Here is a 15,067-nt window from a genome sequence, read left to right on the forward strand (position 1 = left end):
CAATAAGATCAATTGCTGCTAAAACCACTGGGTAGGTACCTGATGAAGAAAGCTGAAAATGAGCATGTACACCAGCACCTAAACCTGATGACTGGCAGTGAAACCATCTGCACTGTACACAGTGCACAATACTACCTGTGAAGGAAGCTCACAAGACAGAGGTGCAGGTGACATCCGATAAGCCATGTTGACAATGTAAGCCAACATTTCATTAAATGCCTTGGAAATGCTTTAGTTCTATCACTCTTTTGTATTTACTAACTTGAGTTCTACAGAAGAATGTCCTTCATCAGCTTTTTGCCCTTACACATGGTTTGTACAGAGAATGGGCCAGGTCAAGTATTTTCTTTAATCACAAACATGAATTCATGTGTCTTCCGAAGGTGCAGTGGGTTGTTTTGCTGCTGTGGTTTTTTTATGGTTATAAATGTATAAGGCTTAGCTTGTTTGTACACCACCATAGTCTCTCTGATGCTCACAGATATGCAAGTGAAAAACAGTGGCATGGCGGTGTGCGTACCTGTAATTCTAGTGCTAAGGAAGCTGAGAGGAGATCATGAATTTGAGGCCAGCTTGGCCTACATAGCAAGACCCTATCTCAAAAACATAAATAAATAAAAGCAAAAGTAGAAAACACCGTGCTTAGTTGATAATGTACTGAGTCTTGTTCCCACCACCACATAAACCCAACATGCTGTTACAAGTCTGTATTCAGCCCTTTCTGTGATGCCTGGCTTCTTTTGTGACACTGTCCACACAGAGCTTTCCTGTGCAACCCTAACTACAGCTCTCCAGACATGCAGCCCTCCCTGTCTTTATAAGTGGATCCAGAGTGCCTCAGCTTCTCTGTCTCTCCACATCACCTGCTGCCATGCCATCTGCTCCTGTTCAGCCTTTCAGTCATAATACCACCCTGACTAGAGTGTTCATGGAATCCTGTGACTGTCCAGCACATGGTCTATATCTCTATAACAATGATAATAAATCTCAGTTCCTCCACCTATGGCCCATAACCCTCCAATCTGTTCTTCATGCATTCTTCTTACTCATTAGACTGAAAGTTGTCTAGAATAACATCCTGATGATACAGTTCCAAAAGAGTGATATTTGGTGAGTTTTGTAGGGATAAGCATGCAGTGTTTCCTTAGACCAGTTTTCAATCTGTGTTCCTGGGAACCCTAGCTAGAAGTAAGAACATCTTAGAGAAGGGATGGCTGCTGCTTACAGAAGAGGAAAGTTTAGTGCTCCAGAACTAACACCCTGACTAACCTCATTTATGTTTTATATGTTAAACTTAACGATAAGTTTAGAGAAAGCATTCCTTTATGAAAAACAAAAGATTAAACAACATTGCCCTAGGTCTAGTTAATGTACTTCCATTATATCACATGTTAAGAAGGCAGGGGATAGGGTTGGAGAGATGGCTGAGTGGGTAAGGGCAGTGTGCTGTTGTTGCAAAGGACTTGAATTCAGTTCCCAGCACCCATATAGTCACCCACAATAGTTTCTAACTCCAGTTCCAGGGGATCTGAGGCCCTCTTCTGGCCTCCACAGACACACAGTGGTCCACTCATACATTCAGGCATTCACACATTAAAGGAATCTTTAAAAAGGAAGGAAGAAAAAAAGAATACAGAAAGAAAGGAAGAAAAAGAGAGAGAGAAAGAAAGGGAAGAAAAAAGGAAGGAAGACAGAGAGAGTATGTGTTCACAGCTAGATCATGAAAGGGACTGTTTCCAGTGTTATACAATAGGTTTCCCACTCTGAAATGTAAAACTTGTGAAGGAACTAACACTTCCAAGGATTCATTTGGTTCCTTGGTCATCTGCTCCTTAGACTTTGAACTGTCCCTACATCTCCTATTTCTTTTTTCCCAAAGTGATACCATGTGTCAATATCCAAGAAACACTCACCCGGGTCAGATGGGGCAGGACTTCCCATAGGGTCATGAAATATAAGAATTTCAATGGTGCATAGGTAAATACATTTGTAGGTTTTCGTTTATTGGAAATATCTGCAATGAAAAGCAGATGGCTGGCCTAAATCCTATGACCGACCCAACACCATTCAAAGACATCAGGTACCCTGCTGTCCCACAGCCTCCCCAAATGAAGGACTCAGTCACATGGTCTGATTTTCCTAACTCCAGGAAGACTTAAGGCAAGTGCTAATGAGTAAGGGTCCTCTCCTATTCTTAGACATTCAAAGAAGGACCCTTATTGTCCTAGAAAAGAGGAGCTTGTTGACCCCAGCTGGTAGACCTAAAGATCTCAACCTACCTGTTCATTAGAATCTCCTGAAGCCCAGCTACAAACACACATGCTCTCAGGCTCCACCCTTTCTTCCACCCTAACCCAGGCATGCTTGCTGAATAGCTCAGAAGAAGGGGAGCTGGAAACTCTGTCTTTTAGAAGGTCTAGAGGATACCAGGCATAGCCAAATCAAGCAACATGGTCCCGTGCTGATCACATGAGAGCAGACCCTGTATTTCGTTTATTTCCAGTGCTGATGCTAAACTGGATCAAACTGGGTTTCTCCCTCAAAAGATCTTCATGCATTCCACCCCACCTCCTCCCAGAGCAGATCCCACTGGAGAAATCTAAGTCACCATTCAGACTGACCTTGCTGGGTACCTGTAACAGAGCGAAAAAACTCTTGAAACACCCTATATTCGGGCGTGTGTGCGCCAGCCTCCGTCAGCAGTGCATTGTAGTCTAAAGGACACAGAAAAATGGGTCATTTCCCCCACGAAAACCTTAGGATTAGCTTCTCTCCTTATGAAGAGGGAAAAAAACAAACCTTAGCTCTGAGCAAAAAGATCCATAACACAGCAACCTCCAGGGGAGAGCTTTGGGTACATGACAAGAGAAGCCCATGTATCTATTAGTCTAGATAAAAGGCCTCTGCAGAGCTTTGATGGGCATGGGGGTGTTAGAGGAAGCAAACTGCACCAGTCCATGGGCTGTAGTAAGTCCTGGCTGACAGCCTGTAATGCTCCATTGCAATGGCTTATCCTTCCTATCCAATTTCTTCTTTCTTGTTCTCTTTCTTGTTCTCGCTCTTCTTGTTCTTCTTGTTCTCTCTTCTTGTTATTGTTCTCATTCTCCTTCCCCTTCTCTTTCCCCTTCTTCCTCTTCTTCTTCATTCCCTTCTTCCCCTTCCTCTTCCCCTTCTCCTCCTCCTCCTCCTCTTCTTCCTTCTTCTTCTTCTTGAGACAGGGTTTATCTGTATAGCCTTGGCTGTGCACCACCAATGCCTGGCCTAATTTCTTTTATTTTTAATAAATCAATACTTTATTAAAATTTAAATTTATGATATTCAAAACACACTGTGAAGGTAATAAAAGACATAGGCTACATACTGTGACAAAACATTTGCCAAGCATATATTTAACAAAAGGCCTTCCATCTGGTGCTCAGATTTTTCAAATTTTCAAAATTACAAAAAAAACAAAGAAGCAACCTTTCTAAAAATACTTTTTAAAAATGGAACAAAGATGTGCATAGATACTTCCACAAAAAAAATTAAACAAATGGCAAGTCAGCAAATGGAAATATGTTCAAAATCATTAGTCATTAGGAAGATGCAAATTAAAACCATGATTAATACTAGGACATACCTGTCAGAATGATTACATTAAACAGAATCAAGAATGGAAAGGATGTGGAAGAAATAGAGATCTCATGTTTCTAAATAAACTATTGGCTTTTCATCTTAAATTTCCCACTTGGTTTCTTGGGAGATTTGGATAGTTTGAATGTAATTGGGCCCCCATAAGCTCATAGAGAGTGGTACTATTAGGAGGTGTGGCTTTGTTGGAGGAAGTGTGTCACTGTGGGGGTGGGCTTTGAGGTCTCATATATGCTCAAGCCATGCCCAGTGTCTCAGACCACTTCCTGTTGCCTGCAGCTCAAGATGTAGGACTCTCAGCTCCTTCTCTGGCACCATGTCTGCCTGCATGCTACCATGTCCCACCATGATGATAATGGACTAAATCTCTAAACTGTAAGTTGCCACCTCAATTGAATGTTTTCCTTTGTAAGAGTTGCTGTGATCATGGTGTCTCTTCATAGAAACCTTAACTAAGATAGAGGCAAAGAAAAATACATTTGTGGATACTCTGGTACTCTTAGGAGATCCAAAGCAACAGATAAAGCCAAGTTCTATGCAGCAGATAAGCAGGACTAAGCTACTAACCTCTCTGCTCACAAAGTCTCAGAAAGCCAAGACCCCAATATCTAGTGTGGTCACAAATAAATACTAAATCTTCAGTGTCCAACATACATAAAGTCAAAACAGATGAAGAGATCCATAGATTTCCCTTAGGGGCCTAACCTAGTATGTTCTATACTCAATAAGAAAGCAGCCTAGATTAGAAATAATTCTGGGGGCCTAGTACTTGCCATAGCTGGTCACTACAGGTAGATAACCATCTGAAGACTCAGCTCCACCTATGAAGCCAAAGTTGGTGCCACCATGGAACATGTAGAAGTTGAAGGAAAACCCAAAGGTGAACATCTCACGCACATCCTTCATCAGCACTGCAGAAAGATAGGAAAGAAAGGGGGAAGCAGAGGTGGGATTCTAGGATAAGAATTCACAGCTTGTGGTGTATATTCAAACTACCTAGACCTGAACCCTTCAAGGTCTGCTAGAGCTCATGCCCAGAAAAACATGTTAGATAATCCAGGACTGGTTGGAGTAGTTGGCAGTGTTTGTTTTCATGATCCAAAATCACTTATTACTTCTTTCTCTAGGTTTCATATTTGGGTGAATCTTTCTTTTTAGCATATAAACTGTATATCAAATATTGCTCATGACTTTTTAGGGGCATACCTGTGTCCAGCTTACTATTTCTATAGCACTTACCAACTTCTTAGTGACTGATCTGAAATGATGGCAGTAGTCACATTGACCTTCAACTCCATTTAAATGGCCATCGTCCATTCTCCAGGGAGAGTAAGAGAATGATGAGTTAAAATCAGCTGAATTGGGGTTATATAACTTCCTACTTCTATATCCAGCACACCTCCATGGTATTTCCATCTCACAGAATAATTTATTCTCATTACTTTTATAGCCTTGGTTAAGTGTATTTATAATGAAAACTATAGAAATTTAAGTTCCTGTTGCAATGACCCCAGAGGTGCTCACACTCTATGGCCACTCCATCTGAGAAGATATCTAGAAGGTATCTACTTAGCTAGGTTGATGTTTATATGATACAACATCTGGGAGTCTTGTCCCTAAACCTTGAGTACACTAACCATTTAGAAAAAAAAAAAGACAGAGCAGTGCCCCTGGTGTCACATGCTTCCCTGAAAAAGTCAGTAAAGGAGGACTCACTCTGTGGATCTCCAAAGTGGCGGAGAGCTCCCCACGTGTCAAAAGAGTTTGATGTATATACCATCATCAGTATAGGGCCTCTACCCTAAAGGAAGGGGGGAAAAAACACATCCATTTAGGAAGCTCTTCCACAATTCTGAAGCACTGACCTACCTGGAAGGGACCTGTGAAGCCCGGTGCTTCATGCCCTTTAACTGAAAGCACCCTGCCACATCCCAGGAGCTCTGAGTTCTGCTCTCCCCTATTCACATGATCATTCCAGCCACATGGTCTCCTCATGTGACGTCACTGATTTCATCTTTTCCAAGCTTTGGGAGGAGGCGTGGACCAACTGCCTTTCAAGACATCCTAAAAGTAGAATCTGGAAATTTCTAAAAACAGAATCTTTTCTTTCTCCTGGGTGACCAGAGCAGAGGTCTGGTAAGAAACGTCAGACACATTTTAAATGTTCGATTTTATGGGGCTGCATTGTTGAAGGGATTATGACAACTGCTGGACTTTCAACTAACAGCAGAAAGCAATTCCCTAGAAAGCAGAGTAAGCAAGAGTTAAGAATACAGCACTCAGCCACTATGACCTATGAACCAAGTGTTCTGGATTTATACAGTTTGAACCTAAAACCACATCTAATAGATATTTAAGGACACTGAAGATTCAAATTTTAACTAAACTAATTACTACTAAGGTTTCCCTCAATAAGTATGCCAAACAGTCAAGGGTAGGGCAAGAAGCAAAGTGTCTGTAATGTCTGATAGGTCTTTACTTGAATGGCTTCGAGGTCTTCATATGTTTGTTTCCTTATATTCTTCATGTGGACAGTGGCCAGCACTGTGGATAGAAAGAACACACATGAGTTCCTGCCATGACCACACAGGGCAGGGGCACAAGACCCTCCCAGAACCAGACTGCAGAGTCTGGGCCACACCTCTTGGACATATGCCTCCCAGATTCTCACTTCAGTACTTCCGTAGCCAGAGCTAGCAATAAAGATATGATGCTACTCTGAGAGCCACATAAGTACATACAAAGGGATTTCACACATGGTCCTTCACTTAGAACTTATAGTGATGATCTTGAAAGTTAAAAAGATGGTTAAAATGTGCCATATGCCACAAATTAATATACAAAAAGAAAATAAAATTAAGACTCCAAAAGTTGACATTTTTGGTTGTGGGGGTCAAACCCAGGACCTCTTTTCATACTTGTTCAGAACACTGTTCTAGCTTTCCAGCTACAACAGAGAAGGGCCACCAAAAAGACCAGGGACAAGGGTCTTGGAAGAGAATGGAGCTGACAAAATTGCTCAGAGGAAAGAACTTCAGAAATTGCTTTTCTCAGTCTTGGTCTCTATGCATTCATTTTTTTCTTCTTTGCGAGATTGACCCCATGGGCACATGCTAAGCAAATGCTCTACCCCTGAGAATTACCCCTCTCCTACCCCACTCCCAACTCTGCTTTTATTCTTTGGACTCATTCATTCAGATAATTGCCAAGTCTGGGTCCATGGCAATCCTACAACTCTGAAATGCCTCCATTCTCTGTTGTTCAGTCAAGGACACTTGTCAGAGCTGGAGACAACTTTTACTTGTCAAACTAAAAGTTTGAAAGGGTGGAGTAACACTCTGGTCATAAGAGCTGGTATGCAGCAAGGTTGGGTCCTACTTCCTAGCTCAGTTTTGACCACAAGTTCTTACCACCAGGAAGTGCAAGGATAAAGCATAGAAAGACCAGTGTAGAAACAAATGCAACCAATACCATACCATTTTTCAAGTGGCCCTTTCTCAGATTCAGACCATCATCTGCAGTCATGAGCAGCTCACTGATCCCTCTTGACACCAAAGCCTAAGGAGAAATTCAGTAAGAGAAATGAGTTGCCCCTCATTCCATGAGATTGCCTCTTCCTAGGGGTGGGGGAAAAAAGCCAAAACTATGCCAATGGAAATACCACAGTGACGTTGAGACATGGAGAGGAGGGCTTGATCCCCCCATGCAACCACTTTTAAGTTAAAACAAAAATATCTGTCCTGCCTCAGTCACACTCCTCAAGAGCAGTTCCAATTCCAAACCTCCCAGAGGAAGCAGAGAGGCAGTTGCATCACCCAATGCACTGATTTCCCCCAAAGGACCTCCAGGGGTTTCTCCAAGCCAGAGAACAGAAAAATGAATGCTTCTGTCCACGCTGCAGCCAAATTACCATACCTCGTAAGCCAAATCCACAGGACACAATTTCTTCAGTAGTTTCTTCGGTCAGTGGGAAGGGCAGGTAAACCTTTTATAATTTTTTTTTTAACTGGGTAAATATCTCTGTTGGTTGAGTGCTTGTGTATCACGCACAAAGCCTTGAGCTGGAGCATCAGCAACACATAGACTGGATGTGGTGATACTCGCCTATAATCCTAGCCCTTGGGAGGTGGAGGCAGGAGGATCAAAAATTCAAAGTCATCCTGAGAGCAGGAGGAAAAGGGACTACAGAACAGAAAGTGGAACAAAGACAAGGGAACAGGTCTAGTACAAATGTATCAGCAACGAATGTAAACAAGCTAGTCCCTCATTCACAAAAGTTCTTGGTGGTAGTGGTTGTAAGGATTATTGTTCACTATCAACGTGGCAGGACCTCAAATAACTTGAGGGGTGGGTCTTCACGCCTGTGGAGGATTATCTCAATGATATTAACTGCAGCAGGAAGATCCATCTGGATTGTGAACAGGACCATTCCCTGGGCTGGGGGCCCTGGGCTGTAGAAAGCACAGAAAGCAAGCTAGGCCCTGAAAGGAGGTGTGATGAGAGCGGCTGTTCCCGGCTCCAGCTGCTTTCACTTCCCCGGCTTGATGGACCTTGAACCGTGAGCTGAAATAAGCCCTCTCTTCCTTAAATTGCTTTTGTCGGAATATTTTTATCACAACCAGAGAAAAAAGAAACTAAGAGAGTGGTATTTGAGACAGGGTCCCATGTCACCCAGGCTGACCTCTAACTCACTCTATAGCTGAAGGTTATCTTGACCTGTTGACCCGCCTGCCTCCATCTCTCCCAAATCAACAACAAACCTGGCTGTGTACAACATATGCTACTTTTAAATACCCTAAGTATCCGATGGATACATCGGAAAGTAAAAGAATGGAAAAGCACATATTGAGTGTCACCCAAAAGGAAGCTGAGATATTCATAGAAAGTAAAGCTGTCCTAGTGTGGGTCTCTGCCATATATCAGAGCCATCTGTGTTATTTCCAGGCCACTGACTAGAATATAACCAAAAAAAAATCACAAATAAAGCTGGGCCCTATTCATCTTCATACTTCACAGTTCCGGACAAGCTACAGGTATTCAGGACATGTTTGCTCCACAATATAACAGACTCCAAGAAGCAGAGAAAAATTAAAAGAGCACTTACTGTTTTTACATACGACATATATTTTTTATCCATATAGTAGGAGCCATATTCATTATCAATTTGCACGGCAATGATAGGTCCTCCTTTTCTATACTGAGGGTCAAGGAGATAAGAATGTAAGAGTGAGATCCTGGTGGGAAAAGACTGGATGTTCTGAATACTGGGCACACATGTAAAAACAGCACCCCCAACCCCAGACTGGACCACAGTGCTGCTCATTTCTCTCACTCAATACCAGCGGCTCTATGTGAGAAGTCAAATGCTTCCAAAATAGTTCCCTTAAAAACATGCCCTGAGTAACTACCATTTCCCCACAGTTAAATGTGTTAATTGTGAGGTCTAACACTTCCAGAGTCACCCTTCCCATCTCTCAAGAACTTTGCATTTACCAGAGTCACCCTTCCCATCTCTCAAGAGCTTTGCATTTAGAGGGGCACTGCCTTCACACCTGCACCCCTCTCATCTTGATTTGAAATACCTTAGGCCCTATGTTAAGATTAACTTGCCTGGACCATCAGCCCCCCTAGTTCCCGCCATCTTGCCCTCTTCACCCTCATAGCCAAACTTATAATATATTTCCTCAAATTTCCTTCAGGAACATGTAGGATAACCACAAGGTACCTCACCTGGCATGTAGGGGCAGGAAAACACTATAAGGAATATATCCATGCCAATGATGTAGTTAGCCATGTCAGAGCATCCAGGACTGTGTATTCCTATGACTGAAGTGTTTGCACACTCAAACCAGACCATAATGACTGAGGAGAAATTTTAGACAGGGTTGAAACTGGAAGATATTAAGCAAACAGCAAACACTTGATCCCTAAGTTTTTTGGCGTGGAAGTTAAAAAGGACACAAGGACTAAAGGTGCATTTTTTAACTTTCTAAACTACATGTTCCTTAGCTGAAAAACATTGAAAGACTTTCAAAACCAGCTTCTTCCCTTTTCCCTTTCACTCCGCATCTCTCCAATGAAGAATAGAGCAGAAAAGAAGAAAGATCCAGAAGCTGTCAGTACCCGGAAAGATCTGAGGCAGAAGATCTAGAATTTGATAAATTTGATTGAAATATTCTAGAGAGGAATTCTCAGTAGTAAGGAAGTGCTGACTCATGAGGCTACAGGAGAATGTTTCCAAGACCCCTCAACATCACTAGGCTCTGGATGAGGTAAAACTCACTCAGCAGTTTCCAGGCTAAAGTTTCAAGGCTGCAGTATCCTAAGTTAGGAAGGGTAAGCACACTGGCTAACAGCAATGAAAAGGTCCTAGGTTCTGTTCTGTTCGGTTCTGGAGACAGGTTCTCACTATGCAGCCTTGGTTGACCTGGAATTCATGAAGTAGACAGTTTGTCCTTGAGCTCTGCCTGTCTCTATCTCCTAAGTGTTAAGATTAAAGATGTACACCACCATACCCAGTTTGAATTTTAATTGTATCAAAAACTGGTCTCAAACTCCTTATGACCAGGAAGATGATCTTGAACTTCTGGCCCTGATGCTTCTACCCCTTGACTTCTGGGATTACAAGCTTGAAATACCACACTGGTTTATGAGGTGCCGAGGATTTAAGCCAGGGCTTTTGTGGAAGGCAAGGACTCTACCAACTGAGCTATATCCCTAACCTGAGGTTCTATTTATGTTCTGCCAATATAATAGCAACCATCTGATTGTAGTTATTGGTACAGTGAAGAAGAGTGTGCCCTGGGAACTTAAGTTTTAATTGTACTTTGTTTACATTAATTTAAGTAGCCACGTGTGTCTATGGCCACTTTGTCTCTGAAAAGGACCATCTCGCCTATCGCCCAAATGTGCTCTGGCATGTGTAGTTTGGTCACTTATGAGTTTTAATATTTTCCTTGAGTAATTATAGTTAGTCTATTCCCAGCAAGTTCAGCCATGTGAAGCATTCATCTAGGCATATGCAATTTGGGACATTGCTTCCATTTAATATATACTAATGTAAAATAATTACTGTGAGGATAAAATTATAAGATACAATCAGGAAAAGGAGTCATCCTTTATATATAACTCACATCTGATCTCATACTGGTCTGCCAGGCCCTCTAGCACAAGGCAATGATGAGATTGATAAATTATTGGTAGGAAATGTGCTGGAGGCCTCAGAATTTCATAAAAAAAAACCACCATGTCAATAGTAAAGGTTTAAAAAAGGATTTTTCCATAACCTGGCAACAAGCCAAAGAAATAGTAAAGAAATGTCCTACGTGTTCCTTCTACAATCAAACACCATTACCAGCAGGATGTAACCCAAAGGGTACTCAGAGGAATGAAATCTGGCAGATGGACATGCTTCACTTTGCAGAATTTGGAAAATTGAAATATGTACACCACACCATCGATACTTATTCAGGATTTCAATGGGCAACTGCTTTGAGTTCTGAAAAAGCTGATTCTGTAATCACTCATTTGCTAGAAGTTATGGCCATCATGGGTATACCTGCACAAGTCAAAATTGACAATGCTCCATCATATGTCTCTGTTAAAATGAAACGGTTTTTTGCTTATTACAATATAAAGCATATTACAGGTATACCACATAATCCTACAGGTCAAGCAGTTATAGAAAGATCAAACAGAACTTTCTATATGCTAAATAAACAGAAAGGAGTAACAAAAACCCCCAGAAATAGACTGCATAATGCTCTATTAACTTTGAATTTTCTGAATGCCAATGAGAAAGGAACAACAGCTGCAGAGAGACATTGGATAATAGAAAAAACTACAGAATTAAATCAGCCTATATACTTTAAGGATGTGCTGACCTCAGAATGGAAACCAGGGTATGTATTACATTGGGGACGAGGTTTTGCTTTTGTTTCTACAGGAGAAGATAAGCTGTGGGTACCATCAGAATTGATAAAGGTTTGATTTGAACAAGAGAGACCTCTTAATTAGAGGAGGTGATAGTTCAGCAACCAGCATGAGCATCCAATTTAAACTAACTTGTACCAGTAACACATGCCTTTTCATTTAATCAGATAATAACTTGCCAAAAAGGAACAGCCCCAAAATTAGTCTTGGGGAAAGGTTTTTGTTTTTGTCTTTTAGGAGAATGAAGGTTAAGGAATCTGAAGAACACAAGACAAATGAGAAAACTGAAGAAAAGGGATAAATCATCTATCCCAGGAAACAGAGTGAAATGGTGTATGGTTATATATTATCTAAAAAATTATATGTCTTCCTAAATGTTTGTTTCTGCTTTTCTCTAAAGATTTAACACTATTGGTCTTCTAATAGTCCCAGTTCAATTAAAATTTAAAGCTGACTTTGGAGTTGGAGAATGGCTCTCTCCTTCTTTAAACTCAAGCACGTTGTTAAAAGGAAAATGCAAACTCCCTGTATCATGCCAGAATAAAAGAGCCATCTTCTGCTATGGGACAGGACAAAAGCCAAATTAATTAAGAGACTATTCTATTACTAATCTCAACTCTTTGATTCTATTCTGATTCTTTAAACTTTTCTTAAAGTATAAATTTTATATCAAAATTTACAAGATTAATATATATATAGATATATATACATTTTAAACTTTGTTAAGATATGAATGGTCATATAGAGTACTAACTAATTCTAGAAAAAAGGCTTCAATTAGCTGCATATATATGTCTTTGTGTTCGAGTCTCTTATCAGTTTTCTGCAGGAAATCACGGCCAGGCCTAACATCAACTGAAGTCTCCAGGAAAAAGATGGGGCCCGACAACAACAATTCCACGTGGACAATAATAATATCACTAAGCTGACAAACATCATCTACAGATCAGCTTTGAACTACAAGGTGCTCAGAGCAATTTTGAGATGACTAGCTGAGATGATCCAGTCTCAAAGACTACTTGAATAAGGACTTGAGATAAACCCTGAACTTTGGCATTATACACAGACTGGATAAAGAAGGATATAGTTATCTTTCCTAGAATTTGACAATTAACCTAAAATTTTTCTTTCAGGATAAAGATAACTTCGCCCATACCCAGCAGGAAGCAATTTTAAGAATATGACGCCCACATTCCCAAAGAGGTGGTGTGGGGTGGGTGGTTTTTTGGTTCTTTTAATGGGTTTTGGGTCTGGGATAATTTTCATTGTTTACAGGGGTTGGTTACAAGTTGTTGTCAAGGGTTAGGAAAAAGGCTAAGCAAAGGAGATTAGATTTAAGGTTCTTGTTTAAAAAAAGAAAGAAAAGAAAAGAAAAAGACAATTACTAGTTTTAAATACTTTACATTATTACCAACTATTAGGATATAAAGAAATGAAAGTTAGTAGTTAGACATTACAATAGAACTTGTAGTCATATTAGATATGCTTTAAAAATTGAGCAGATATATTTTAGACAGGTCATCTTCAATCCCTTCAGAGATCTACAGAATATGGCATTTAAAATGTTTTAATAAATTAGAAATTTTTCTTTTTTGAGACATGTCGGCTCCTGGCAGTACCAATCTACTTCAGAGAAAATATGGGCTTTGAAGAAATTGCATATGGAGTTAACTTTCATTGTGGCAAAAGTTAGCCACTGGACAACAAAGTATCCTCGAATCAACAGGACAAAATGGACAGACAGGACACGAAACAAAGGACTACTGATTCCTGCCAAAACAAGTGTGGTTATGGCTTTATCAAAAGGCATCTTCTGAGGCCAAGACAATATGGCACCATCCCTGAAGTGGCCTTCACAATCCGGAAAAGGTACAGTGCCCTTTTCTTCGAAGGCAGCTGAACAGGTAGTGGGCCGATGGCTTCTGTTGTGCAATGGAACAGCAGCTGAAAGCTCACGCCTCTCAATAGTAGACTGACATTTAATAGAGGGATGTGGAGAAGAAGGGGATGCTGAGATGAAGCCATATATACACAGCCAAGAGGAATGGACAGCTGAATTCAAAAACCATCAACAATTTCCAGAATTTAAAATCCTGAATCATGACATGACACTAGTGGAATTCAGGTGTTTCTGGTACATGGACTGCTTTCACCCAATGTGAGGTTGAACTGTTGACCTTGTGTACATCCTACTTCACAAATGAGTCTGTCAGATACGCTAAGCCTATAGGCTGAAGATGATGCCCCAACACTGCGGAGAAACCTCAGGTGACTGTCCAGGCAGCTGGCTGTTTCTATCAACTCACAAAATTTTTTGGAAGTTGCTTACATGCACTTCCTGTTTTTATTTTTGCTAGCTAATATTATTTCCTCCTTGGGTCTCTGAGGGAGTTGAAGATTAGTTAGTTATAGTTGTAGGTTAATTAGGATAGAAAGTGAATTAGATACATTTTGGACTTACTAAAATAGGATAGATAAGGGAATTATTTTCTCTGATTTGTCAAATACAAATGGACTAGACATCGTTTAGGTATTTGTTACTTGTATATATTGTATATAGTTATTGTACTTTTGTATATAGTTTTTCTTTTGTTAGTTATAACGTTTTGCCTTTTTTCTTTTTATTAAAATAGAAAAGGGGAAATATGGTGGTATTTTATTTGTACTGAAATGTGATTTTAATTGTATGTTAATAAATAAAGTTGCCCTGGGGTCAGAGCTATTAGAGCCATAGCAAGAGCATGGTGGTGGTGATGCACACCTTTAATCCCAGCACTTGGTAGAAGAGCTAGGTAGATTTCTGTGTGTTCAGGGATACAGCCAGCATTGGAGACATATGCCTTTAAGACCTGGGGGACGGTACTTACAGGCAGTGACGAGGCAGTCATGTGTTTGGTTTACAACCAACGAGAAGGCAGAACAGAAAGACTATTTAAAGACAGACGCACAGGAAGTAGCTCTCTTTTGGGGAAGCTAGGAGCATTGCAGGAGGTAAGATTTTAGCTCTGAGCTCTGACCTCTCGGCTTTCTCTTTTACATTGGTTCTGTGTTTCTTATTTTAATAAGACGGCTGGTTACATCTACAGTCTGGTTCTGGGTTTTGTTTTGTTTTTTATAAATAAGACCTTTTAAGATTCATGTTACATACATACACACATAGATAATAGGTAGATACATACATACAGAGATATAGATAGAAGATAGATACATACATAGATATAGGTAGATAGATAGATAGATAGATAGATAGATAGATAGATAGATAGATAGAGATAGATAGATAGGCAGACGTAATTTTTAAAAGACTTAAGCTTTCATACTGTTATCAGGTCAAATGCCCTTATCTCAACTACTATAAGTCAGACACCATTTGGCTGTACTCCTTTTCATGTTCCCGAATTGTTTGAGGGACCATGACCTCTACAACGGGACTCCCCTAAACCACTGTTAGTGATGCACTGGCATGTAGCTGCCTGTGAAAGCTTAGAGAATCATCACTAATTCT

General features: G+C 40.5%; 1 protein-coding gene across 2 annotated transcripts in view; it reads right to left on the reverse strand.

Annotated features, from left to right (window-relative positions):
- The window catches only part of LOC102918038 (beta-galactosidase-1-like protein 2), a 35,548-nt gene that overhangs the window by 11,357 nt on the left and 9,124 nt on the right, over positions 1-15,067 (reverse strand). For both annotated transcript variants that reach the window (XM_076575905.1, XM_076575906.1), the window contains exons 7-13: positions 8,735-8,827; positions 7,107-7,188; positions 6,110-6,174; positions 5,347-5,431; positions 4,404-4,541; positions 2,622-2,714; positions 1,914-2,014 (exon numbers count right to left, since the gene is read on the reverse strand). In XM_076575905.1, coding sequence (XP_076432020.1) covers positions 1,914-2,014; positions 2,622-2,714; positions 4,404-4,541; positions 5,347-5,431; positions 6,110-6,174; positions 7,107-7,188; positions 8,735-8,827 — 657 coding nt within the window. The remainder of the gene's footprint in view (positions 1-1,913; positions 2,015-2,621; positions 2,715-4,403; positions 4,542-5,346; positions 5,432-6,109; positions 6,175-7,106; positions 7,189-8,734; positions 8,828-15,067) is intronic.

Source organism: Peromyscus maniculatus, chromosome 7, assembly GCF_049852395.1.
Source record: "Peromyscus maniculatus bairdii isolate BWxNUB_F1_BW_parent chromosome 7, HU_Pman_BW_mat_3.1, whole genome shotgun sequence".
Classification (NCBI taxonomy): domain Eukaryota; kingdom Metazoa; phylum Chordata; class Mammalia; order Rodentia; family Cricetidae; genus Peromyscus; species Peromyscus maniculatus.